The 25,839-nt window shown below is 52.6% G+C and overlaps 1 protein-coding gene across 3 annotated transcripts in view; it reads left to right on the plus strand.

The window, feature by feature from the left end:
- OLFM1 (olfactomedin 1) overlaps positions 1-25,839 on the plus strand; it is a 32,869-nt gene that overhangs the window by 4,274 nt on the left and 2,756 nt on the right. The window contains exons 1-5 of one of the 3 annotated variants that reach the window (XM_086475608.1): positions 3,345-3,353; positions 9,013-9,162; positions 14,585-14,740; positions 17,231-17,450; positions 24,622-24,728. In XM_086475608.1, the coding sequence (XP_086331734.1) occupies positions 3,345-3,353; positions 9,013-9,162; positions 14,585-14,740; positions 17,231-17,450; positions 24,622-24,728 (642 nt within the window). Of the gene's footprint in view, positions 1-3,344; positions 3,354-7,250; positions 7,401-9,012; positions 9,163-14,584; positions 14,741-17,230; positions 17,451-24,621; positions 24,729-25,839 lie in introns of those variants that run through there. The other 2 variants (XM_086475605.1, XM_086475606.1) reach the window with 2 other exon arrangements.

Below are 25,839 nucleotides of genomic sequence, written 5' to 3' on the forward strand. Positions count from 1 at the left end.
AGCAATTCCTCCAAAAAGGGGAAGATGCACTTGGGGAAACTGAGGCACAGAGCCTGAGATGCATTTTAGCACCAGCAAACACTGACCGCGTGGGAAGAGCACCTCAAAATCCTGATTCTCCCTCTTCAGCCGACTGTAGCCATGGCTTGCCACCGCCCTCCTGGAGCTGGGCCCAGGAGCCCTGGTCCCAGCCTCCAGACTGGATTTTGGCCCTGGGGAGCTTTCTCCCTGTTCAGGACCCAGGTCGTGCCTCCCAGCCCCAACTCCCCATCCCAGCTGGGAGGCAGGATTCGAAACCAACCAAAATGCAAAAGATCTCCCGGGAAGGTAACAGTGGGGGGTGATGGCACTTGTCAGCCCTCAGCCCAGGAGCGCAGCAGCGAGCCGCCCTGGAGCAATGCCGTGATTTCTAGCAAGCAACGTGCAGAACAAGTTTTCAGTGTAAGGGCACTTTCTGACTGGAGGCGTGCGTCTGACCCAGGGAAATGTGCCCAAAAAAATCATCATCCCCAGCCAAAACATCCGAGTAACAGGAACCCACTGACGTGCCCGCGAAACCTGCGCCGACTGTAATGGGCTCGCTCTGGCCCAGAGGCTCTGACATGTATTGGCACTCGCTGTTAGAGCAGGAGTTTAATGTCAAGAGCAGCTTTAGCTAAACACAGATTTAGCGAAGTGAAGACCTGCAAAGGGGATTATTCTGTTCCAGCGTAACATAAGGAGCATGTTCTTGCTGCTGCAGAGTGTTTCTACTCTCCTTGCGGATAACGAAAGGGAAGGTTGCGGAGTGTTTTGTGTGTGGAAGGAGTCGTCCCGGTGTCCATAGCTGGGGATTAACTTTCCAGAGCATGTTGGGCTGCCTGATGCCGAAACGTGGCCACTCCTGGAGCAAAGCGCAGCACCAGGCACAGGCGGTTTCACACCAAGTCCCACCAGGAGCTGGCGGTGATCTGCAGCGTCGTGGTTGCTGTTTTCAAGGCACTTTGGGGGCTTTAATTGACATTTTCATTTCTTCCTTCATTTTCCCCATCTGTCCATCCATACCCTCCCCGTGACAGGAGGGGAAGAGTTTGCTCTGCGTTGTTACAGTGCCGAGGCGACAGGGTCCAACTCCAGGACTGAGGCTTGTGTGAGTGATGGCAGCACAAATAGTGACAAAAAAACAGGCAAAGGGGCAAGGATATTTGGAAGTCAGACCCAAAAATCAAGGAAACCTGGTGCATTTTATTGTTCTGTCAGTCGTGACCTGCTGAGGGACGGATGCCCCATGGCAAATGCAACAGAAGATTGTCCCACGCTTCAGAGGTGATGGGTACAAAGTGTATGTTCCTTAATGAGGATGAAGTTGCCTCCCAGGGCAGGTGGGGTGCCTCGCCTGCCTGGTGCTGCTCACAGCCCTCCCGCTGCCCACAGGCTGGTGCAGAGGGATTTCAGATACCTCCTGCCACAAGCCCAGGTAACGAGGAATCCAAGGGAAGGGGGCGAAGGGGAGTTGAGCGAGCGATGAGAAACATCGTCCTTCTCTCAAGAGCAGAGTCCAGGGCTCCCCCTCCGTAACCCCATGGTGCAGGGCAGAAAGCGGAGGGGCACAGCGACCACCCAGCGCTGTGCTGGGGTGGGCTTGGAGCCCTGGCCTTACCCTCAGCCTTGAGCCCCGCTGCAGGGAGCCCCACGCAGAGCTGCTGGGTGTCCCCAAAGCCTCCGGCTGCCGGCCGTGCTGTGCAGAGCCGGGCAGCGCGGCCCCTTGCCCTGGTTCTCGGGGCGCTCTCCCATCTCTGCGTGGTGGAGGTGGTCCCTTCCACCTGCAGCTTGCCTGCCTCCCTGCAGTCCTGGTTCCCTTGCAAGCGCAGCAGCACGGGGCAGCAACCAGGGCCTCTGGCAGCCCGGTGTCAGTCTGGGCTCCAGGAGGGATGCAACGAGTCAGCGGAGGCAGAGGGTTCTCCAGAGGCTGGTTCGGAGCCCCTCCATCAACTACAGGAGGGAACTTTGGAGAAAAGTCACTGAATCCAAATATCTAAGGAGAATCCCTGAAGTTACGCAGCAAGGTGCTTCTGGAAAGGACAAGACCTTTCCCACAGTCCTTGGCCAGAGGGCACGGCACATCTTGTGGGTCTCCAGTGCAGAGAGGAGGAGTCGGAAAGAGCTGGAGTACGGGCTGTCCCACGTAGTGCAGAGCAATCCCAGGGCAGGCCGGGGTGCCAAATGGCTGAGTCCTGCACTCCCAGGACAGGAGCTGCCAGCCCTGGGAAGGTGCCTGGGGCAATGCCCTCCATCGGGCCACCAGCTCAGCTGGACACATCCTCCTCGCTGGCGATGCCGGGTGTTAGCTGAGGTGCCTCCAGCATTCACTGAGCCACCTTGGAGCGCCAGCAAGATTTGTTAAAATACAGGGGTATGTCTTTTAAAGCAGATCCCATCCTCTCACCATGCATTAAACAGGAGTTCTCTGACTGTGGTCTACGGACACCGTCTCCGCTTAAGCTTGGGAGCAACAGGAACTTCAGCACCTCTTCTCTGAACCAGCCAGGAGAGGGAGACAATGACCGCCGTGTCCTGTGCACACACACACACAGAGGAGTTGGCCCTGTTTGCAAACCTTGACCCTTGTTGGGCTCCTTTAGGCAGACAGTCACATTTTGCATTATTGCTTCCCAGCAGCGGAATTTTCCACTAAGTAGCTATTTTGGAAGACCCTGTTCTTTGCTTTTATCTATCATTCCTCCTTTTTTCTCTGCTTAAAATATATGCATGCAAAGAGGATCTTTTTTTCCCTAACAGTTCACCTTTCCCTGCTGTTTACTCTCTGCTTACAGCAGAAAAGGCACCGAGAGAGCACCTCTGCACCCTCTGCTCCTGTGGGGAGGGCGGCTGCAGTGAGCACATCAGGACAAGAAAAACTCAGGGACATCAAGAGGCTTTTTTTTTCCAAGGCAATGCCCTGTGGAAAAAAAAACAAAAAAACAAAAAAACAAAGTGATCAGGAGAAAGGTGAACTCCACCAGATCAGCAAAACTGGTGCTGAAGAGTTTTCTGCAGATGTTAGGATGGAAAGTTGCTCTTTAAGGGCCAGATCCTGCTTTGCTCTGGGAGCACCCATCAGTGAATGCTATCGGGTCAAAAAGTCACCTGAGTCTTCTCCTTCTTGATTTTGCCAGCCTTCCTTCTGATTTGGTCCAGCAGGAGTAAAGGCAACGTCAGGTTTCCCACATCCAGTTAATGTCCTTGCTGTTTTTTTTGCTGCCTGTGTTTCGTTGTGTTGCCATGCTGGGCTTCTAAAACCAGGGATATCACTAGGGTAGGGAAGAGGTTTCTGTGTTTGCACATCACCTACTTCAGGCACTGAGATGACCAAGGTCATTCTCCTGCTTGATGCCTACGACCCAGCACAGCACAAGGTGACCAGCAGCACCTCATTGCGGAGCAGCAAACACTGGAAGCAGGAGAAAGAAAATCACCTGGATTTCTCTCTCCTCTGTTATTACACACACAGCCCTTCTTTCAGCTGACACAAAGGGTTTTGCTCCAGGGAAGTGGAACAGCTCTGCTGATGGCCAGTGCTGGAGCCTGGCCTCCCCCAGCCTGAGAAAAGACTGCTGGTAACGGGCCCCCTCCTTAGCAGGGACTTTTGGCTGCTGCCCCCCTCTCTGTGCCTCACTGTCCCCATCTGCAGGAGCTTTAATCATTGCAAAGCACGTGAAGGGCATACGAATGAAATCACCTGCGTGCACTGGTAGGAAATGAGTCCTTCTTTAGTCCAGGTGGAATCAGAGCAAGGCAAAGGAGTGCTTGCTGAATACCATCTTAAATAATAAAGTATCTGGAGCTCTAATTCCCTTTGTATGTGTTTGGGGTAGACAAATATGAGGGATAAACTTTACTTACAAACTCAGTTTTAAAATGAACTTTAAGGTGATTTAAGTGTAGCACACAAGTGTTTTATATGGTATGAAATCAGGTAAGCAGTCAGGGTCTCGGCTGCTGCGGTGCTGAGCGCACCATAAGCACCTGTTAGAGCAGAACAGGCTGAACTGGAACAGAACGGGGAGCTGCGATTTGCTCTAAAAGATCAAAGCCACCCGAGGCTTTTGCCTAATGATCCTGTTCCTACAACTGCAGCCTGAAACACCTCCTTGGTGCTGACCTCCTTGGGCACAACCCTGCACGACCCGATGGCAGCTTTGCTGGGGAAAGGATGCCTGGGCTGGGTGAAACCCATTTCACGGGGCAGGGAAGTAGTTTAGCTACTTTGGGAGCCCTAAGCAGGACAGTGTCCGATTCAGAGGGCAGGAGTGCTTTCTTATTGATTTCAGCAGCAGATTGACCTGTCAGCTGGCTGACTTACTTGGATGAGAGCTGGTCTGGCCTGAGCGGGGGGGGGAAAGGGCAGGGGTGACACAGTTTGAGGGCGCTGGGAAGCGAGGGAAGGGGATGGCGTTTCAGCTGCTGCAGCCTGTGACATGCACCAGCTGCTGCCTCCCAGCTGCCAGCGTCTGATTCTGCTGCCGGAGGGACAGGATCCGACCTGGCATCAGTGCTCATACTCCAGCTCATCTCTTTTCCTCCACCTGGTGGACTCGCTAGATGTGCTTTCATTTCAGTGCTTTGCAGAACCCCTCCCGGCGCTCTCTGCAGAACCAGCTTCACTTGGCTGTCGCCAGTCTCTGCTCCCTTTGCCCACACCAGTAGTGCTGGGGTGTGCTGGGATGCTCCCTCGCCAAGGGCCAGGTCCCCCAGCTAAGGTGGGCAAGCCAGCTCAGCAGCGATTGCACTTCAGGGCACAGCTCTCTGCTTCGCCGGGTGGGACTTGCTCCGCACACCAGCCTGGGTGCCGCAGGGCGAGGAAGTACTGGTGGGTCACGGTCTTGGGGCACCCCTCAGTGCCCTCTCAGCTGTGACCCAGCCAGCTCCTGGGGAGGAGGCCATGAGGCCCACGACCCCAAGGAGCCATGCCATTGGGAGGGCAGCTCTGGAGGTGGCAGGTTTGGGGCTGGACTGATCAGACTCCAGTGGGAATGTGGTGGCTCCCGCAAGCTGGAGTTTGGTGGCACCACGGCAGAGTGCAGGGTCTCCTGGAGCAGGGTGGTGGCTGCTCCAACACGCTGAGGCTGGTGCTGTACCAGTGGAGCGAGGGGTGTCACTTCTATCCTCTGGAGATGGCCAGGGGATTCATTTCATCATTTGCTTTGCACAGGGTGTTTAAAGCTTCACTTAGGGAAGGATGTGCAAGGAACTGCAGATCTCTGTTGGTCGGACACTTTGGTTCCGGAGTCACCAGGACAGTTCTGCAAACGCCTTCAGGAAACCTGAGTTGTGAACAAGCTCCACCTCGCTGCAGACTATATGCCAGGCCCGTACAGACAGGCTGGATGCTGTGTGCAGTGTAACAGCCCATGGGGTTTCTCGGCAGGGTTTGCCTCAGAGCCACACCAGCCACAGAAAGCCAAGAGTTTTCTTCAAACTCTTGGGGCGGGATGTTCTGGCAGTGTCTGACGCTGCCCCACGTCTCCTCTCCATGCAGCTGGGAACGGGGCAGGAGCAGTGCTGGCTACTCCAGGGCGGGCAGAGTTGCCGGGGCGTCTGGATTCACCCCAAGCGTATTGGGTCCTTCGTGCCGACGGCGGCTGCGGTGGCAAAGCGTGGCGAGGAGGCAAGCGGGGATGTGGGGGATGCTCTGACGCCCCACAGCCCAGGATGACGTCAGGTCTGGGGACCACCAGGTACCCCCTCCTGGGTCCCAAACCTCCTGGCTTGGCGCAGGAGCGTGCAGCACCGCGGGGAACGCTCCTCCCGGCTGCCCTCGCTGCCACCTCCCCGTTGGCCCCTGGAGAAGCTGCAGCTCCGGCTCGGCGCTTCGATGCGCCCACCCACTCACCGACCCCGCACCGCACCGCACCCGGTCCCGCACCGCGCCCGGGGGCGCCGGCAGCCGCCAGGGGGCGCCTCGGTGCCGCGCCGCAGCGGGGGAGCCGCCCCCCCCCCCCCCCCGCCCCGCCCCGCCGCTCTTCTCCTCCCTCCCCAAATCTTTTCCACCTCCTCCCCAATTCTTTTCCGCTCTCCCCAAATCTTTTGCCCACCACACCACATTTTTCCGTCTCCCTAAACCCTTTTCCCTTTCCCCAATTTTTTTTCCCCCCTTCCCCCAATTTCCCCCCCCACCCCACTTTCCAAATCTCTCCCCCTCTCCCCAAACCTTCCTCTCCCCAAACCTTCCTCTCCTTTCCCCAAGCCTTTCGGCCTCTCCCCAAGTCCTTTTCCCCTCTCCTCAAACCTTTTCTCCGCTCCCACTTCCCCAAATCTGCCCCCCCCCAAAAAAAAAAAAAATCCCCCCTATCAAAAAATAAATTTCTTTCCCCAAATCTCTCCGCTTCCCCCCCCCCAAAAAAAATTCTTTCCCCAAATCTCTCCACTCCTCCGCCCCCCCCCCAAAAAAATTTCTTTCCCCAAATATCGCCACTCCTCCACTCCCCCCTCAAAATAAATTTCTTTCCCCAAATCTCTCTGCTTCCCCCCCCCCAAAAAAAAAAAAAATTCTTTCCCCAAATATCTCCACTCCTCCGCTCCCCCCTCAAAATAAATTTCTTTCCCCAAATCTCTCCGCTTCCCCCCCCAAAAAAAAATTCTTTCCCCAAATCTCTCCACTCCTCCGCTCCCCCCTCAAAATAAATTTCTTTCCCCAAATCTCTCTGCTTCCCCCCCCTCCAAAAAAAAAAAAATTCTTTCCCCAAATATCTCCACTCCTCCGCTCCCCCCTCAAAATAAATTTCTTTCCCCAAATCTCTCCACCCCTTCGCTCCCCACCCCCCCCTTCCCCAAATCCCTTCTCCTCTCCTTCCCCCTCTCTCCTCCCTGCCTCCCACCCGCCCATCCGCAGTCGCTCCGGCTGGCTGGGCGCTCACGCCCCCCCCCCCCCCCCCTCCCGCCCCTCCCTCCCCCCCCGCCCCGGTCCCGTCCCGCCCCCCGCAGCCGCTCCGCTCCGGCTTGGGGCGCGCCCGGCGACGGCGTCGGGCTCAGGGAAAGCAGCCCCGCTCCGGTCCCGGTGATACCCGGTGCTACCGGCTCCGGCACAGAGGCACCGGCAGCATCCTCGCCAGCGCCGGGCAGGGCCGCGGCGGGGCGGCGGCGGAGGACGATGGGCCGGCGGCGAGCGGCGGCGGCGGCGGTGGCCGGGCGGCTGGTGCAGCCCGTCCCCAGCGGCATGGAGCCCGGCGCCGGTGCAGAATGAAGGGTGCCTGGCGCCCCCCCCCGCAGACATGTCTGTGCCTTTACTGAAGATTGGAGTCGTCCTCAGCACCATGGCCATGATCACCAACTGGATGTCGCAGACGCTGCCCTCCCTCGTGGGGCTCAACACCACCAAACTCACGGCGGCCACGGGCGGCACCTTGGATCGCAGCACGGGAGTAAGTGCGGGAGAGGGACGGGGCTGCCCCCCGGAGCATCCCTGCAGCCTGGAGGGGCTGCGCCGCGGCCGCCCTGTCCCTCCTCCCCTGGGTGTCCCCCGAGTGCTCCCCCCCCCCCCCCCCCGCCGGGCTCCCTCTTTGCCCTCTTGCCTCCGCCCGGTACCCCCGGGACCTCCCCGGCCGTCTGGCTCCTCCCTGGGACAGCGAGTCCCGCAAGATCTCGGTCGTCTTTCACCGCTGGGGGTTAACGGGATGGGAGATGCGGTGGAGAAGTTGCGGGGTGGCTTGGTGGTGCGGGCTGTTGCCTGTCGCGGTGTTGGTGGAGGGCTGGTGCGGTGCCTGGTCTTACCACTTTTGGAAATGGCTGAGAAAAAAACCAATCCTCCTGCCTGCCTGCCCTTAGCGGGGAAGAACGGGCACCTTTCGCCTCCGGGCTGCTTGCTTGTGCCTTCTCAACAGAGCGGAGGTCTTGCAGCTCTGCTGTTTCGCGATGAGTATTTCGTGTGGTGGTTCTGCTGATTGTGAATGAAGATGGGATTTTCTTCCGTCTTACCAGGGGTTATGAGACCCATTTATTTATTTATTTCCCCCCCCCCCCCCCCCGGTCGTTTTAGCTAGAGAATCAAATTGTCTGTCTCCTTAGCTGTCTCTTTCGGTGAGTGTCAACATGGGTGTTTGGCAAGGTTATTTGTAAGATATTGAAATAGTAGGAAAGAACATTTCCCTTCTGGTTGGCAAAACGGCGGTACCTTCAAAGTGACTGGAGGCTGAATTGTGATTAAATCGTGTATTTTGCAAAGTGCTGCGAGATCAAAGGAAAATTAAGATCAGAGAGGTCTGGAGAGCACAGGGGGCAGGAGGGGGGCTGGGGAACGTGCTGTGTTTGTGGCTGGGCTCCCTTTCTGTCGTGTGTCCTGGAAGCTCGGATAGAGGCACTGGTTGTACCCTCCGGATCGCATCCCTTCTCTGCTGGCGTGCTTTGCAGGGCACGGCACCGGGCTTTCCCTGCCTGGGACCCGCAGAACGCTGGGAGGGAAATGGTTGTCTGGTTGGACCTCCCTATCGCCAGGAGAGTCTGGTGGAGGAGAGGGGAAACGTAACTCCCCTTGTCCATTTACTCAGGAGAGCTGATTTTCCTGCTGCCGGATCCGGGAGAGCTCTGCAGAGGCACATTGATCACTGCTCAGCCCTCAGCCAGGACTCCGTATCCTCACTGGTGGCTCGGGCAAGTCCTCCTCCCGATGTCAAGGAGCAGTCGAGTGCTTTGTAACGACACCCAGGCAGCGGGTTCCCCACCCCGATGCTCCTGGGTGCCTTACAGCCCGCTACAACCCTGGCTGCTTCGTGGCTTTCCTCCTGTCCACGCTTTCCCACTGGCGTTGCCTTCTTGCTTCAGCTCCTGCTCTCCTTTTCAGACCCTTCTTTTATTTGTCCCCAATCCATATTTTTGCATTACAAGTGAATTTTGCCAGCTGGGCCCTCCCTCCGCTTCCAGCCCAGCTCCAGTATCTGCCACATCCATCCTGCTTCCCCCACTCAGCCCCTTCACCTCCCACACCCCTGCCGGGCCTCCCCCCCATTTACTTAACCCTTCTTTCCCTGTGTTAATTAGGTGTTGCCTACCAACCCAGAGGAAAGCTGGCAGGTCTACAGCTCTGCCCAGGATAGCGAGGGACGTTGTATATGCACAGTGGTGGCACCTCAACAGACGATGTGCTCGCGTGATGCCAGGACAAAGCAGCTGAGACAACTATTAGAAAAGGTAACGGTTGACCCCTTCTGGGAAAGGCGGTTTGGTTTGGTGTGACATTGGGGGTAAAAACCCGAGCGAGCTGGGCTGAGCCTTGGTTTCCAGGGAAGATGGATGCTTTGGGCCAGCCCTCCCGTGCCGTAGTTGTCCCCATGCACGTAGGGGAGCGATCAGCCGCAGTCAGGAGGATAAAACTCTTAAGTATCTCTGAGGCACAGAGGAAAAGGGACTGTGGCCTAAGGTCAGATGAAAACTGCTGAGATCAAAGCCACAATATTGAACCGTATCGCTAAAAAAAAAAAAAAAAAAAGGCAATTTACTCATTTTTTCTCATTATGTTAACACAAGCAGTTTCAAAGGATGAGCCTCAACAAGATGAGAGAAGATAGAATTAAAAACCCGAAGCCCATGCGTTCCTAGGCAAGCTGATATGAAAAAGGTCGAATAAAACAGTACAAGCTGTCGACATCAAATAGCACAGAAATGACAGTTAGTGGTTTTCTTTCCAATGTTGACATCTACTTGATTAGTTTTTAATAGTCTGCTGTCCAAAGAGATCAAAGAATCTCATTAGGGAAACATTCCCGATAACAAGAAATTTTCCAGATAATAGATTTCAGTGAAGAAATGCTGTTTCATGTGAAATGGTGCTCTTCTCTTTAAAATATAAGTGGACTCCTGCGCTGGATATTGTAATTATCCCTCATGCCCTAATGCTACGTTGGCATGTGTTGTGCATGCTAAAATAATTCTTATCCTGCTGCGTTCGGGAAGTCGATGTATTAGTCACTCGTAACAATATTAAACCTACACTTAACTGATTTTCCTATGTGATAAGGACAATAAAGTGAGGGAGGAAACATTTAGCCCTAAAACACTTCTTTGGTATGTCAGAGGCATCTAAAAATAATCCCACTCAAGCTTTTATTTCTCTAAGCAATAACAGCGATCGGTCCAACAGCACATTTGTCTAAGAGCCAGCAGGCGTTATATCAGCAGCTGACACGGGCGCCCGAGAGCCGTCACGTTCCCAGAACTGCTCATATGCATTAAACAAGCAGGATTTGACCCAACGCCCTCTGCTAATGGACAGGCGAGCTGGGCGTGCGGGACCTGGGATAACACCAGCTCCTGTGTGGAGGGTGGAAGCGCTCGGTGATTTTTTTCCCTTATGCAGCTCTCCGGCTGCCAATGAATAAAGCGAGGGAGGAGCAGTATTTCAAGGCATGTGTTCTGGGGATATGTTACCTGCCTGCTAATCTGTCTGCATCTCACTCCTACACTAACCTATATGAAAACCCCAAAATAAAGAATAGGCTCTTAGTGCCAGACATCTGATCTTGATGAAGGCTGAAATGATAATCCCTATAGGAAAATGTAACTGCAGAGGAGAGCTTCAAGCTTCCCAGGAAGGGTTTCAAACCGGAAAACTCCTTCCTTCATCTGACATTTTAAGTCTAGCTTTGTGATGGGAAAACTCGCATCTCCTGATTTCTCTCTGCCAGCAGATGAAGCAGCATAATGTGTCGGAGAGGTAATTATGTTTGGATTTTCGAAGGAGGCGACGTGGCAGTCACCTATGGAAATGATAAGGCGCTGCTTTTACGGGCCAGAAATGAGCTGCATTTGTGCGTGTGTGTATGTGTGCGTACGGCACCTTCGGTGAAAACCTGCACCCAGAGGCTTCAGCAGCTGAAGGTACTCTGAGGTTCAAAGCTGCCAAGACCCCATCTACCCTCAACACATGGGCATATGTGTAGAAACTGCAGCTCACGCTGCTTGCAAGTGAATCCTGGGCACCCCGTCAGCTTAAAGAGCAGGCGTTAAGTGAGGGAAGGTGAGCCAGGTCTGCTCGCCACCGCACAAACTGTTCAGCCCGTGTTTTGACACCGAGGTGCCTGAGCTCATCTTTGGCTGGAGTACACGGAGTCCTTCCAGCCTTATATGTGTCAGGTGCTGAGTCCAGATCTTGGACCGCATCCAAACCAAGACATCGCCTAAATCCTGTTCATAAACAGATTATGTTTTATCTTCAAAGGGATTTTGATTTATTTTTTTTGGCCCCGTTAGCTGAGAGGACTTCCTTCTCTGATGGTTAAACCATTTTTGGTTTCCTGCCAATTCTTACTCTTTGCCAGCGCTGATTTCCAAATTAAACAGTTCTTTTTGTTCGTTTGATATTCACTGCGAGGTGTATATAGGGTACAATGACATCTCTTCTCAAGCCTTCGCTTTGCCTTCTGCAGACCTTTATAAGATGAAATTTTCATGCGCTGGTCCATCGGCTGAGTCCATCTCTCTGCTAATTCTTCCTGTAGACTATGAAATCTCTCTCCAGATGCCTCATGCTATTGCTCCACCAGTTTGCCTGGCTACCCAAAGCTAAAGATTCATCCCAATTCAAACGCCAAAGATGGTCTTAGAACAGCCCTTTCTGAGCTGGCATGAAAGGCTGATCCACAGGGAAGCTTGAGCAGGGTTTAAACCATGGCTTTGACCGTATAAATCTCACTAGGGTCATCAGGCCAATATTGACTTTCCCTTACTCTGGTTTAATTCTGAAACAACTCAGTGTCAAACAAGGTGACAACAGCAGCACTGGAAGTTTTGTTTGTATCAATTTTCCGTTTCAAATGCTAAAATTAACTCTTTTCCCCAAGACAATTGCAGGTATCTCTCTCACATTACCTTGATGGAAAATGATTTTTCATGTTGAGAGTGCGTGCTCCACCAATGGAGGCAAAAAGCGTTTTCACTGATGTTTGAGGATAGCAGTTAATGGATGAAGCTGAGGGAATTTGAGAGACGGTATCCTTGGGTCTCAGTTCATTAGAGCACTTACATACACGCTTAAGTTTAAGCTATGAACAGTCTCATTGAAATCTAATCATGTGCCAAAGTACTTTGCTGGATCAAGGGCTTAATATGCTAATGAAGGAAAACAAGTAGATCTTCAGCTGATGAAGCATTACTGTCAGAGACAGGAGCAATGGAGACTGACTTTCTACAGGCTGGCCAGAATCTTGCCTGGTTGAAAATAATATGGGCAACGAATAGCGCAAGTCTGGCCTTGTAAAACACATCCCCGAAATAGCACAGCAGCTCATTTTAGGCATCTCAATTTAGAGACATGTGAGGAGGCTATTTTCCTCTGCAGTCAGGGGAGAGGCACACTCCCCCAGAGGTGATTCAGAGCAGAAGCCTGAGCGAGATGCTCTGATTCATTTCCTAGCAGAGTCTGTCTCTCCCTCCCCACCATCCAAGAGGCAGCGTAAGAAGACCCCCGTAGCCTCGCTCAGCCCCTGCGGGGTCAGGTACCAGTGGATCATTACAGAAATGCTCTTTTCTGATTACTTGCAGCTTGGCCTTTAATTGGGCTTGGGCATTAGCGGAGTAAGTGAGATCAATTTTGTACGATCCCTAGGAGTCATTCCTGTTCCAACCCATTAGAACAATTCTACTGTGTAGATACAGCTCAACTCAAAGGAGGATAGACTGGATTACCAGAATGAAAATATCTGCAGACCAGTCATGCTTGTCTAAGACTTCTCCTGTGTCAGGGTAGAGAGAGGTCTTCAAACTCCTCCACATCCAGCCCAGGGAAATTAGCACCCAGCCATGTCTCCTGAGAGCTCATGGACCCCGGGGGAGGCATGGCTAAACGGGAGCCACGCGGGCTCGGGCTGAGCTCAGGTTTGCTTTTTTCCTCTTTGAACCGAGAGGGTCTTGTTCTGCTCTTCCCTGCTCCTCGCACCTCCCAGAGCAGGTCCTTGGTGGTAGTCAGGATGGGTGCTGGTGCATCTCTGGGTGATGTGTTGGGACTCAGAGACTGAAAATAGCTTCACTTTCGCTGAGGAAGACTGCTAGACCCCCGGAGCAGTAGTACAAAATGTTTCCTCGCTGTTGGCCTTTGCAATACAGGTTGTCCATACATTTTTAATAGTTCCCTGTAATAGTTTTCCTGTCATCATGCATGAGCGACGGGCATTTTGATCGCTTCAGAGATGCAGACGCCACAGTTGGCATTTGACCTATGCTGGTTTCAGCAAGTAGCCTCCGAGACCTGGCTGCGGGCGGCTGTCCTGCCGTCCCCTTGCTCTGTCACTCGAGGTAAGTCGCAGCAGCCCGGTGGGCTTTGCTGGAGGAAACGCTGCGCTCCCACCGTCCTTTCCCCATCCCAGCCTGGCTGCGCGCGGCTTTGGCGAGGACGGCGACGGGAGCGGATGTTGGCAGCGTGGGCTCTGGGAAGCGTCTCGGAGCGGATCCGCGGAGACGGTGCTGGCTTTTGCTCAGACACCCACGGATGAAGAGGCTTGAACCAGGATGCCTTTAACGTGAGGGCCCTGACGCAGCAGCACGCTTGGGTGCCTGATTCATTTTCATCTCAGGCGTCATCCCGACCGGTGCCGACAGCCGTATTTCTGTGGGTAACGCGGCAGTGGCAGGAGCACCAGTCGTGGGCTGGGCCCCGTCAGGTACAAACTGTGGTACAAAGACCTTAAATTACACCCCTTGCTTAATGCTAAATAGGTGCTTGGGTGCCTGCCTAAGTCAGGGCTTCATTCACCCTCTCCTAGCCTGAAAAATGAGAGAAGGGAATATCTTAATAAATCAGATGGCAGCCAGCCTTCAAAATCAGGTCAGCCTAGCTATCGTTTTCCACCCCTCCTTACACCTTCAGCTCTTTTTTTCTCACGACGAGCCCAGCCAACCTTCTTGCATCATTCCTTCGGCAGGGCCAGATGGGCGCTGCGCGGGGAGCCGCGGGGATGCGGCATCGGGTCGGCTAGGAAAGCTGCCGACGCGGCACAACCACCCGCGTGGGCAGGCACCAGTGGGGCCAGGGCATGCACGCCTCGGCCCCCGCGGTACTTCCCGGTTTCCCAGGATGCCCTCACCTGCAGCTGGGTTTGTTGTGGCAGATGCTGTATAAACAGTAGGGCTGTTTGGATAATGAAGTTTTGACTAGCTGGGAGTAAAGTTTGCACTTAGGCAATCAGTAAGTGTCACTTGCGTACACGAAGAAATGATAATGTGCACCTCAGCAGAAGCATTTCTCATAGTCAGACGTGCTTCTGCTCGACTAAGAGCCTCTCCTCACGCGACAGTGGGTGCTGCTTCAGCCTCTCGAAGGGGCCATTGTGAGTGATGCATTTTAGCCTTGACTACAACCCTTATTCGCATGGGCGATGGTGAAATTAGCCTCCGCAGCACAGCAGAATAATTGTTCGTGAAACCAGTTTGCTCTGTTTTAGACCACGGGGTCATAATACTGTGAGATGCCGTTGATTAACTAGTAAATAATGCACAGGCTGATTACCCTTTAGGTTTGTTGACTGTGTAGGAAAAGGTCAGCGCCCAGCGTTGGGATGCGAGCGGGGCTGCCTTGCTGCTGGGGAAGCACCTTCTTAATGAGTCCCTTCTCATTTGCCAGGTGCAAAACATGTCCCAGTCGATAGAGGTGTTGGACAGGCGGACTCAAAGAGACCTACAGTACGTTGAGAAGATGGAAAACCAGATGAGGGGACTGGAAACAAAATTTAAGCAAGTGGAAGAAAGCCACAAGCAGCACCTGGCAAGGCAGTTTAAGGTATGTCTGCTTTCCAAACCGTTAACGAAGCTGCGGCCAGGGATTTAGCGGGGTGTGCGCGGGACTGTGGCCCCGGTCCCTGTCAGCTCACGTAGCCGTTGGTCCGGTGCCGGTGGCCACCCACCCGTGCAGCTCCCTCCTGTCCAAAGCACGGCCAGATCCGCGTTGTGGCATCGCATCCTCAGCTGCAATCCATTTTTCTATAGGGTAAGGGCGTACATCTCTGCGTTCCTATACCCACAAACCACCTGGGTGCCCCAAATCGGGGCAGCGTAGGGTTTGCTCCATGAGAGGGGGTCTTCAGGGAGACCCCGGGGCAGCTGAGGTCAGGCGAGGTGGGTTCCCCTCCGTGGCCAGGCAGCCCTTCCCCACGCTAGGCCTGGGACCCAATTTTCTTGGGAAGAGCCAGGAGCTGGGGCTCCGTTTCCATTTCTGCAGCACATGGCAAACCGCAGCGACCTGTCCCCAAATGGCTTCCCTCCTTGGGGTGGTTGTAGCAATGGGGCAATCGATCAAACAAATCAAACACACCCCCCAAAAAAAAAAAACCAAAAGTACGACAATTGCCGCTGTCCTCGGGCTGGCAAACTGCACATCTCAAGGGTGTGCAAACGTCCAATTCTGAAGTAATGGTGTTGGCAGCAGAGCCGGCACTTTCTGATGGATTATAAGTGTTTTGCCCTGGTGTCATACAAATGAGAAGTAAAGATATCAGCCTTTTAAATGAAGCTGTCATTGTGAGCCGTGGTTGAGCTTTCAAGAACTTGATGGAGAACAAATGAAATTGCCAAAAAGAGGCTGTCAGCGTTATTTGGAATCTTAAATTTTAGTAATGCTTTGGATTAATAGATATAAAAAACAAATTGAGAAGACTTCTAGTGAAATTTGGGGACATTTCTGATCAGCCACTCAGCTGTTTCCCATCCTCGTTTCCAGGCAGCTGCCCAGCTGGCTGGTGTTTTAAAGCAAAATTTTTAAATTGCCGTCTTAAATACTGACATACCAAGATTACGTCAGAAAAAGCTGGGAAGAAGATTCTTAAAACTTTTCCCCAACTGCACCTCCTCCACTCCCCATCTTCCAGTTACCGCAGGACCCTAAATTTAGCTCCACAGTCTGGATGTAAGGACCGTGTTTCTGATTTAACCATGAGTTTCTTAGTTTCTGTTGGATTTTTTTGTGTTTTGTTTTGGTTTTTTCCCCCCTCCATTCCGGTGTGTTTAATCCTCCCCATTGCCTGCCAGGGAGCTTGCACCAAGACGTGCAAGTCAATTAGAAAATAAACACGTTCCCCACATGCAAACCGCAGGAGGGAAAGCCTCTTGACTTAAATAGGAGGGGATGGGAAGGAAAGAAATGAGGCTGAGAACCGATTTGTGGCCCCGTTCACCCCCGAGCTGCTTCAGCAGACAGCCAGATGTCACAGCCCTGAGCGCTCGGAACTTGGCCACTGTGCAATAGTTTAAGCAGCACCAGGTATACTGTGTATACTAACATGCTTCATTAACGGGTAGGTGCATGCATATTTATGTCTGCTCATTAGCTGCTGGAGCAAAGCATCTTCAACAAAATGCTGCATTCCGTGCCTTTAAACGAGGCCTTCATTTAATTTAAAAAAAAAAAAAAAAAAAAAGTCTTCATTTCTGCAAAATAAATTTGATAATGACTTTGATTTTTATGTTCTTTATGGCATGCCTAAAAACAGTAAGGAATTTTTGTCTAATTTGCTGCCAAAGCACCATTTTAAATAACAGCCACAGCATTTTGTTTCTGCTAATGCCAGCGTTAAAATGTGAGTGGTTTGGAGCTCTTGTGTTTTGGTTTTTTTTTGCTCTTTAGTTCCGTGAGAGTATTTGTCTATGAATGGCTATCTATATAAGGCAGGTTAGTGAGCTAGATCCTCAACAGTATTTCATTTTCTTGCTTACAGGGCTAACTAAAAAGCAAGTTTTTTCAATGCTGCAGTGACTGAAGAAGCAGTTCACTCCCATGTAACCATGAAAAGAGGGCCACAGAGCATTTTGCACCATGCATTTATTTTTTTGATTATTTTCCAAATTAGCACCATATCTCACTAAGGAACCTTGAACCTCACAACCGAGATCTTCCTTTGCATGCAATTGTAGATGCATTTCATGAATAGTTTGAAACCCTTGTCAATGCATATATATATTATTTTATTTTATTTTTTGGAAAGAAAAAAAAAAAAAAAGAACTCTTTGTGTATGTGATCTGAAGCATGTAACCCTAAGATGTTGCATTCTAAAAATGACAAATAAAGGCCTTTCCCAAATATTTTGGTGTTCTGCAGCCTGTTTAATATGTTCTTGCCAATACATCATTTGGACCAAAATAATAATTAAAATAATTTTAATGATAATAATTGTGGGATATGAACATTGCACTCACGTAGGAAGCAACCAGGTCAAGGCAGAGTGTTGCAGATTTTTGCACGCATAGCACTGAACCAAGCTTATTTTAACCTTGCAGGCAATAAAAGCGAAAATGGAGGAACTTAGGCCTTTGATACCAGTGTTGGAAGAGTACAAAGCCGATGCAAAATTGGTATTGCAGTTTAAAGAGGAGGTCCAGAATCTGACGTCAGTTCTAAACGAACTCCAGGAAGAGATTGGCGCCTATGACTACGAAGAGCTTCAGAACAGAGTGTCAAATCTTGAAGAAAGGCTTCGTGCATGCATGCAAAAATTAGGTAGGCTCAGAACAACATGGTGGCACTGGCTCAACGCCATCGGTGTTAAACCACGCATCCCGTCTGGAGGCAGAGATGCTAGACTGGCCATCTCCTTGGGCCTGGCCTGGCTGTGAGGGATGAGCTCGCACGGCCGGGTTGGATCCTGTAAATATTTACGCGATGAGGAACATTAATCTTGGGAGTAGTCCTGCTGAGGATTACTTGCATGACCAATGTCGCTCATGGCCTAAGTGCTTCAGGATCGGGCCCGTGACGAGGCATGTGGCGGTTTGCAGCGTTTGCATAAGCGGGCGGTGGCGAGTAACGCTTATGCAAAGCGACCACATGCGCCGTTTTGCTGATGCCTCCCCGCCCGATCTTTTTGCTAACTGGACCTGGCACATCAGCAGAGGTCTCCGCACGCCGCTTGAAGTGGGGTGTGCGCGTGTGCGTGTGTGTGCAGGCTGTGACTCGGTTTCCCTTTTTTCCTTTCCTTTTGCATCTTGCGACTCCCTGGTGAGAAGAGCATGACGTAGCTGGTGCGGGTTCGCGGTTTGGTCCGGACGATGCCACTGTGCAGGATATAAACCCTCTCCCATCTCTCCCATTCCTTCAGGGAGCCTCTTCCACCAAGCCAAGTAACCAGCAGGGCTAAAGCGCGAGAGATTCGTCTGTAATCTCATTCAGAGAGTATTAATTGACTGAAGCCTGTGGGGAGACCCAGCTGTAGCTAAACCCAGCGTCTGACCCCCAAACAGAGGGTGGAGAAGGGGGGAAGAAGGGCACTGCCTTCCGCAGCTGCAAGAAATCTCCCCACCATTTGTTGGCCTAGCTCTGACTTGATTTAATTTCTACTTACATTATTGACTTTCTTGTTAAGCAATTTAGATAATCTAAACACATTAACTGCTCTGCAGTCTATTTTGGTAGCACATACGAAATTACACTCTCAGGTAACTTCATGGAAGATCAGATCTCTTCTGAGCCCTTTATATCCTTGGCAAGGTAACGCTTTGTTTCTTTCTTGTCTCTGCTGGTGGGATTGCTTTTGCTTGTTTCTAGATGCCTCCACACTTCTGTAAGCAGCCGCCTGCCCTGTATTTCTCCCTGCATTTCCATCCTGTCCTCTGTTACCTTCTAAGTCCCTTATAATAAGCTGCCTCTCACTTGAAATCTCAGAGAGGAAAGTGAATTTCCACTTAAGCCCAGATGCTCAGAGGTATTTGAACTACAAGCGTGCAGCAAGTCCCTCACCAAGATACCCCCGGGGAGCCGCCCAGAGGGCAGGTGTAACCCCCCCAGGCTAAGTGAGAGGGCAGAGCCTGATTTCTCATTTATTAATGAGCGCTGATGTGCCCAGGTTTGGTTCTGGGGCGGAACAGGCTGGGGCGAGCGGTACCATCGCTTTCTGCACCCTATCTGCCATCCCTCTCCTTGCCCCGCGGTGGCCATGGGGAAGGCGGCAGGGTTGGGGAGATGGCAGGGAGGTCCTGAGCTCGTCCTCACGCACTTGAATTTCACCCTGAAAGCTTAATGGAGACAGAAATGATCGGGGTTGTAATGACGAGGTGCTTTCTGTGTTAGCAGTGCCTCATACCTGGAGCTTTATCCCGTGGGGACCATACGGACATGTCAGGAATGGCAGTCCTGCGGTGGGTAAGGCAAGAAAGGATGGAGAACGGGCCCAGCAGTGGCTGGTTGACCATGGCCACGTAACAATCCTCCCGGCAGCCCCACACCACCAGCACAGGGCAGCTCTGCCCTGCAAACGGCTTTTCTGATTCCTCCCCCGCTGAAGGCGGAGGTGGGTGTGATGAGAGGAGGTGGTGCCCAAGGAGAGATCCGCTTGCTGCATCTGTAGCCTTCAGCCCATCTCTTGAAGATGAGGAGGAGCTGTGAGCGATAGGGAGAGGGAACAGCAGCAGGACCAGGGATTTGAGTCGGGGCTGTAGAAATACTTTCCCAGGGACAGTTCTTTAAACAAATCCATCCTGGACCTCACAGCCTCCTCAGTGGAGCTGCCCGGCCCAGGCTGACTCTACCAGAGCCAGGGAAGCTGTGATGATCCTCTTGCAGACCCTGGGCAGACTTTAAGTAGCTCCCAAACCATTCAGGGCTCAAAAAAAACCAAAAATTTGCTCTTGGACCATCAGCCCCTTCTGCTCTGGGCCATGTCCTGGCTCATTACATCCCTTTCATGCTCGGGTCCTCCCAGTGGGACATCCCCCCCAGGCAGTAGCCCAGGTAAAACTGACTGAGGCAGCTAGGATGGCAAGGTCTTGCAGGCAACTTTTTCTAGAAGCTTCTAGGTTTTTGAGGTGGTTTTGAAATCTTTTTGAGGCTTTGTTTGGGCTTTTTGGCTGTGCCTCTTCTTTCTCCTCTTACTGTCTCTGTGATCGTGGGGTCAGGGCAGCTTTTCTGCCTTGGGGCGTTGCAGCACCCCTGGGCGCTTGCAGAGGCGGACACTGAGTCTCGCAGGGGTTTGCTGCCGGCGCAGGAGGGTGATTTATTTGGTCACTTAACAGCAAACAGCACGGATTGAACTTCCAATGTTGTTTATCGCTCCAGAGTGTAAACCAGTGAAAATGGTAGTTAATTGAGTTAAATTGGAACAACAACCTTACAGACACTTTGCTGCTGCACGATGAGGCCCTGCTTGCTGAGGATTGCTGTTTGCTGCAAATTATCTGCTCAGAGGGATTCACTGACGTTTCAAGGAGCGTGTTTTAGCTTAGATTTGCTTCTGCATGGGCCACCAACGCTGCTCACCTGATGTATGTTCACTTGCTAGAGCTCAGGGTACAGCTCAGAGCACCCAGACCAGGATCAGGGAGCCGCTGCAATAAGCACGGGACAAGGGGAGGGCTCGTGCTGTGTTCCCGCCCAGTTCACCTCTCCCCATCCTCTGGGAAGCGCTGATGCTTGACAGTGCAGCAGCATTTTCCTTAGGCAAGGTCCTGTTTTGCGTTTTGGGTTTCCTAAGCATTATTGATGGATCAATAGTGAAAACACTTCCTGACCCTGGCATGTGTGTGAAGGGAAAAAAAAATCAATAATGGCACATTCAATCTGTTATTCTGTTTACACTCTTAAAGATCAGTATTTATACAGGGATTTTAACGTTTCCATTAATGTTCCTAAGAGGAGCCTTGGAGGAGTGGAGAGGTTGTCACTCCTTGATTCAAAGGGGAATTTAACTCGGCTGCTCTCCACAGGCTCCTGTCTGCCTGAGAGCACGAGCTTTCCCTGATTCTTGCAAAAAATCCCAGCCCACAATCCTGGCGCGGGGACGGGGACAGAGCCCTGCCAGCCTGTCCCCAGATGTTTTTGGGATGAGGGGAGGCGCTCCTGGCCAGACAACAGAGGCGAGGACAGGGCACGACCCAACCGCCACAGCCCTGTCCCTGCTGCAGAGGGCTGGGACCGGGATGCGATGGGGCTGGGGGCCATCAGAGCTTTGTGGGAAGCCCCAGCAGGGAAGGTGCTTGGCTGTAGCAGCAGCAGCCCGAGCAGAACTGTGGAGTCCAAAAGGAGACAGGGCTGGTGTCGGTGTGGTGGCAGATACATCGCTGCTGGAGCTGCTAAACATTGCTTGTGGGCTGGAGCTTAGGAGAAATATGGAGCAGGGCTGTTAGTATCCCGGGAGGGTGGTAGCGCTCGTGGGAACTGGCTGGAGGAAAGCAGTGTCTTCTCCTGCTGGAAAATTCCCTGGGCAGCTACAGAAAGGGGCTGTGCGTGTGGAGGTGGTGTTTTGTTGCTGCTCTGGTGAGCAGGTTGGAGGCAGTTGGCTGGGTCACCCTGGAGGGTCACTCGGGAAGAGGCCGATTTGTGGTGTTTTCCGGGAATAGGGACATGCAGCTCCCCGTGGGCCACAGGTCCAGGGACCTGGAAAGTGCTGGGGAAAGTGGAGTGAAAACAGACCTTCTATGCATACCCCGAAAGCTGCTGCTCACAGGCTTCCCCTGTGTCCTGGCCTCGTGGATGAGCACCAGGTCATGCTTTCCTGTTGCACATTCATCCCATGCTCCTGCCATCCCCACGGGAGAGCAGGTTTGCTGCAAAAGGCTCAGCCCCCACGGGTGCTGGGCTGCCCAGGGCAGCCAAGCAGCAGCTTCAGGGCAATCACAGCCAGGGCTTAAAAACTGCCCTATGTAAGCCAGTAGAGTCTGATGGAGTTGGATGCTGGACGTCTTGGGCTCTCGCCCCAGCTCTGCTCCCAACCCACTGCCCCATGCTCAGCTCCTGACTCGCAGAGCAGAGCACTGCTGAGACTGGCCGGTGCTGCTGGTGGGTGTTTTCAAGGCTGTGCAGGCTGCTGCTTCGTGCCGGAGCATGGGGAGCTGCAAAAATCCTGTCTGGTGAGCTACTGCTGTAATTCAAGCTGCCACCCATCCAAGGGAAGCAGTAGAAGACAGAGTCCCCTCTGCCCCCAGTAAAGCGATCTTCTTGCTTTTAATGACTGCTAGCCCCATAGAAGGAGGGGGAGTTAATGGTGTTTAGAGTGGTGTGGGTCTCATCAGGAACGATGGGTGGACGAGGATCACAGAGGCTGTAGTGGTCCACCCCTGGGTGGTAAGCCCGTGAGAGCTGCAGGGACCTAGCTAACTAGGGGCCTTACAGGATCCGTTTTAAACCTTCCCCCTAGCATCTGAACGCCTGTGGTAGAATGACACCAAGAAAGAAAACTCCGTGCCCTGTGTAAGAGCAACCTTCTTGCATTGCTGAAAAGCTGCTGTGAATGTGCCTCCAGCTAAACATGTATGAGATGTAGCCTCACCACTTGCAAACAACACTAGTTTACCCTTATCAGCTGCTGCTGCTTCTTTTTTTTTTTTTACCTTTTTTTTTTTTTTAATCAATGAGCTTTTATACAACCTTTCTCTCCAGGGAAATGGAAGGAAAGAGATAAAGTGACAGCAATGTAGGGTTGCGATAATGGAAGGCAGCGTTGAGCAGATCTGTGATTAGAGGAAGGCCAGTCCTCTGCAAGGGGAATTTGCCAGACATTAAGGATTTATTATTTTAACCCGTTGCATCCCTTTGTCAATACCTTGCTATTCTCCTGAGCTGAGAGGTTTTGAATGCATCAGATAGGCAGGAGGACAAATTCCCGTATGTCGTGTCTCAGTGAGGCCAGGAAAGCTCTCTGCTTTTTGGTAGGATCTCTGTTTATCTGCCTGGTGTCTGAAGGCTGTGGGAAGACTGATGGTCCCCTTGGCCATGTCGTGCTGGTGCATGTCAAAAATATCTTAATCTATTTTATGCCCCAGGCTAAGGCAACCCCTTTGCCTGCAGCTCAGAGCTGAGGTAGGTGGATGTGTCCCGTGGCCACGATCAGAAATGTAAAGGGGCAGATGAGAACAGGCTAAGGAGAGAGGCAGCTAAGAGATACTGCAGCGTGTAGGTACTGGAGACATTCAAGGTCAGGTTGGACAGGGCTTTGAGCAACCTGGTCTAGTTGAAGATGTCCCTGCTTATTGCTGGGGAGTTGGACTAGATGGCTTTTAATGGTCCCTGCTAACCCAAACCAATTGACGGTTCTGTGATTCTACTTGGTAATTACGAGCAGAAGGACCTTGTCTTGAGCTGGCAGAGCTCTACTGGCATTTCAGCAGCACCTCCATGGGCTCCCACCTGCAGCCCAAGCCCTGGGAACCCCTCGCTGAGCAGCGGGGCCGTCCGTACCGCAGTGCAGCTGCGGCTCAGCCTGCAAACCCAGCACCCAGGGGAGCCGCTCCACCCCAGCACCACCACCCTCCCCTTCCTTAGCCTGCCAGAGGCTTCCACATCAAAAAGGAGAAGTCAGAAAACACCTTCTGAACTTCAGGTTGTGGCCACCCCCCTGGCGCCGCTGACCTTAGCTTGTCTTGCTCAGGAGATGCTGCTGCAGTACCAGCTCTGCGCTGAATGTGTCTGGGTTTTAAATGAGTGCTCCTGTAGCAACAGACCATCCAACACCAGCCCCCAGTCCCTCCCACGGCATCTTCATCTCTTCGCCTGCCATTCCCTAGTGCTTGTATGCTAAAATGCCAGTGTTGCAGGAGACTGGAATGGCAGCTTTGCTGAAACTTGGGGATATTGTTGGAAATAGGAACCCAGTGTATGGCTGCACCTTCGATGCTGAGGCTGTAGCACTGTAGGCATCTATCCACGGGAGTCCCCGGAGCGGTGCTGGGTTCAGCGTCGGGGGGACAGAATCACAGAAGGGAAACAAGCTGCCACAGGCAGCTGGCACAGCGCGCTGGAGGAGAGGTGCTGCTGCTTCACCTTGTGGTTAGGGCTTAAAAACACGGCGAGGCACATGGCTGGGCTTGCAAATGCGCCGACATGCCCCCCGAATTGAGTGGCGGGAGGTCAGCAGTGTGGAGCACCGGAGCGTGCTTCAAAAACCTGGCTCGTAGCGCTGTGCGGGTGCACGTCCCGGTTGTGGTGACGCTGAGTCTGGGCTGGACTCCCGGGGCAGCTCCCAAGGGACCTGAGGGACACCCCACCTCCTGCCTTCTATCCTGCTGTGTTTGGGCTTCTCTCCTGAAGCTGGCGAAGCCCGGGCTGGTGGAGGAGATGGGAAGAGGCTGGAGAATTCATTACTGTCTCCTAAGTATGCAGACATGATAGGGAACAGAGAAGGTGGCCGGTAGAAGCCAGTAGATGGTCTTTGCAGGGAAGAAATTCATATTGCATATAATTTCCCACCCTTTTTTTTTTTTTTTTTCCTCCTTTGCATAACCTGTAGCAAATGCATGTTTCCAGCAGGGCTGGAATAGACATGTCTGTCTTTTTTTCTTGGCTGCACCCACTCTGTTATCGCAGAAATGCTATAATTCAGCTAATTTCTCCAACTGGCTGCTCGACCCTGGCTAACTCTTCTCATTTTCTATTCTGTGGCGTTAGCAGCACGGCTGGTTGAGGAAAGCTTCTTTTCTTGGGGACAGTGTGGTGATGACAATTGTTATTAAGAGGCATGAAACAAACAAAAGCATCCGGCAATTGCTCTTGGCCTAATTACCTCTCATTAAATAAACACCGAGGTGCCCATCAGCGGGGCAGAGCAGCGGGCAGAGTGGTGTGGGTGGTGGCTGGCTCTGGTGCCCCTCACTGGGGCTTCGGGGCTGGCTGGTGGAGACCCACCGCCGAAGGCGCCGTGGTGGTGGTCTGACGTGGTGCTCACCAGCCTTGCACTCTTTTGCAGCTTGTGGCAAGCTGACGGGAATAAGTGACCCGATCACAATAAAAACCTCGGGGTCCAGGTTCGGATCGTGGATGACAGACCCGCTCGCTCCCGAGGGAGAGAACAAGGTAAGACCGCGACAGCTTCGTCTCATGCGTTCCCACCTCCACCGATGCGGCTGAGGTCGTTGAAAACTCATTACATCCAAGCACCGAAGCCCAGGTTGCGCCCTGTGAAAGCTGTGGAAGGTCCTAATTCACCTCACGGGGCTCTACTGGCCTTCTCTGCAGCAGGAGGGGGCTGAAGATCCCAAAGGGAGGGAGGATGAGGAGGGGGCTGAGCAGCCCTGTGCGGTGCTCCCTTCCCAGGGCGGGTGAAACTCACTGCAGTGATAAGCGTGTGTGGTCTCAGAAGTGTCACCATGAGGTCTGTGCCCCGCCACGGGAGGGAAAAATGAAATCTTGGGTTTCTCGTCTGGGTTTGGCAGCCAGGAGGGAGCTGGGGCCAAGCAGAGAGAGACCCATGGTCCCAGTCCCTGCTGCGCTTCTGCTGCCGGTGCCTCCAATAATGTCATCTGACTACACTTGTCCTCCACCCTCCCCCTTCATTGTTTGAGGAATTAACTGACTGCAGCCAGAGAGAGATTTGTTTTGCTTTGTTTTGGACTTTTTTTTTTTTTCCATTCAGACCATTCAGTTTTGATCCCAAGGAGGTAGGAGGCCAATAACTGGCTGAAAATCAATCCAGGCTTCCCATGACTGATGGAATGGAAAATATCTCGAGTGTTTGCTGAGGATTTCAGGCAGCAAAACAAAACAAAAACCACAGAGGTTGGCTGCACGGTAATTGCCTCCTGCATGCAGCATCCTTCATCAAACGATGGAGGCACCAGCAAGGGCTGTATCGGGGCAGCTCTTTTGAGAGCTTTGCCCCATGATTGACTTTCTGTAGCTAAGAGGGGATGAGAGCTGCTCCGGAGAATCCACCCCTGGGGGTGGCTCCATTTGCCCGTGGATGTGCAGCAATGAAGCAGCAGTGACTTGAGATGTCGGGCTCTTTCCCTCCAGCAGTCAACTGGTTGGCACTGGTTCCCCAATACGACACCTCCACGTTTTACAGTTATTAAACAAGTTTTCGCCTATAATCCCAATACGATCCTAAAAGTGAGATGGGAAGAATTCACCCACATCACATCTCGTTTTGCTCAAGAGAGGGGACAGACTTGTCCCCTTCGGGCTG

Source organism: Leptosomus discolor, chromosome 19 (genome assembly GCF_034619465.1).
Source record: "Leptosomus discolor isolate bLepDis1 chromosome 19, bLepDis1.hap2, whole genome shotgun sequence".
In the NCBI taxonomy this organism is placed as follows: domain Eukaryota; kingdom Metazoa; phylum Chordata; class Aves; order Leptosomiformes; family Leptosomidae; genus Leptosomus; species Leptosomus discolor.